Source organism: Trichinella spiralis, assembly GCF_000181795.1.
Source record: "Trichinella spiralis strain ISS 195 chromosome Unknown Scfld3377, whole genome shotgun sequence".
NCBI lineage: Eukaryota > Metazoa > Nematoda > Enoplea > Trichinellida > Trichinellidae > Trichinella > Trichinella spiralis.
This window is the reverse complement of record NW_003530316.1, coordinates 1-1,048: the sequence shown is the minus strand read 5'-3', so window position 1 is coordinate 1,048 and position 1,048 is coordinate 1. Positions and strand designations below refer to the sequence as shown.

At 43.9% G+C, this 1,048-nt stretch overlaps 1 protein-coding gene across 1 annotated transcript; it reads left to right on the top strand.

Annotated features, from left to right (window-relative positions):
- Nucleotides 1-129: 129 nt before the first annotated feature.
- Tsp_15867 (conserved domain protein) lies at nucleotides 130-622 on the top strand (the record flags this gene model as incomplete). The annotated part of the gene is made up of 2 exons (XM_003367962.1): nucleotides 130-162; nucleotides 300-622. Coding segments are annotated over exons 1-2 (356 nt in total), but the record flags the coding sequence as incomplete, so codon positions are not given.
- Between the last annotated feature and the right edge of the window lie 426 nt (nucleotides 623-1,048).

The following is a 1,048-nucleotide window of genomic DNA, read 5'->3' as shown; positions in this document are numbered from 1 at the left end:
CAAAATGATTATCTAAAAATGAAATTCAGAATCGTCCATATCATTTTCATTGTCGTTGTGTCTGAGACCAGTGCTTTTCTTCATGAGTTATAGAAATCATTTTCAATCTGTGGCATATGGCTAAGGTCCATGAGTCGCATCGTGTGCAAAATCGATGCGGCGGTACGTCCATTGTGTATGAAGGCAGGGCATATAATTAAAACGTGCCCCCAGAAAAAAATATTGGAGGTGCTCGCAAGTATGTGCTAAATGTTCAGTGTGTCTCCTTAAGTAGTAAGGATTAGTTTATTTTGGTATAGGATAAAAAGAACTGTGGTGGTGCCGTATGGACCAACCCTGATGTGACAACGGTGATCAAGCGGAATGATCACATCGAAAGCTGCCCGGTGGATGAACACTTGGCGTACAAAATAAAAAAGAGGGCGATTTTGACAAAGCGCAGCGCGGAAGAAACAAAGCCCATCCTGGCCATTTATGACGAGGAAGCTTCCGCCGAGCCATCAACATCTGACTATTTTCCTTTCTTTAAACGGGTAAGGGCCGCGATGTATGGCCACCGGGCAAAGCGATTCCCAAAACTGCCCAATCATCGCCGGGACCTGCAAATCCCGGTACCGTTTAGAACAGTGTTTCTCAACCAGGGGGGCGTAGGAAGGTTCCAAGGGGGGGGGGCGTGAGAAGTAAGAATTTTTAGTCCTGCAGAGGTGTTTGAAATTCAGCTTGGTCTATTTCCACTAAATTTTAACCGCCCATTTTTTTCTGGGCCTCCTTATAGTTTTAAACTTTACCCGCGTCCGCTGTGGCGCAATTTATAATTTCCCCTTTGCACTAAAATCGCCCTGTAAAAATTCATCTGATGTGACGAGAGACGTGAATAATTTTTGACAGAAGCCTATGCACGATATTTATCAAACTGATAAAACAAAGCCGTATTTTGTCTAATGGTGGAAACAAGTAATGCGGTGAAAATTTCCCCTGAAGTCCAACCACCCCACTTTATTTTCTCATTCCTTTCCCTTCATTCGACATCGCGGGCAACACCAACTTT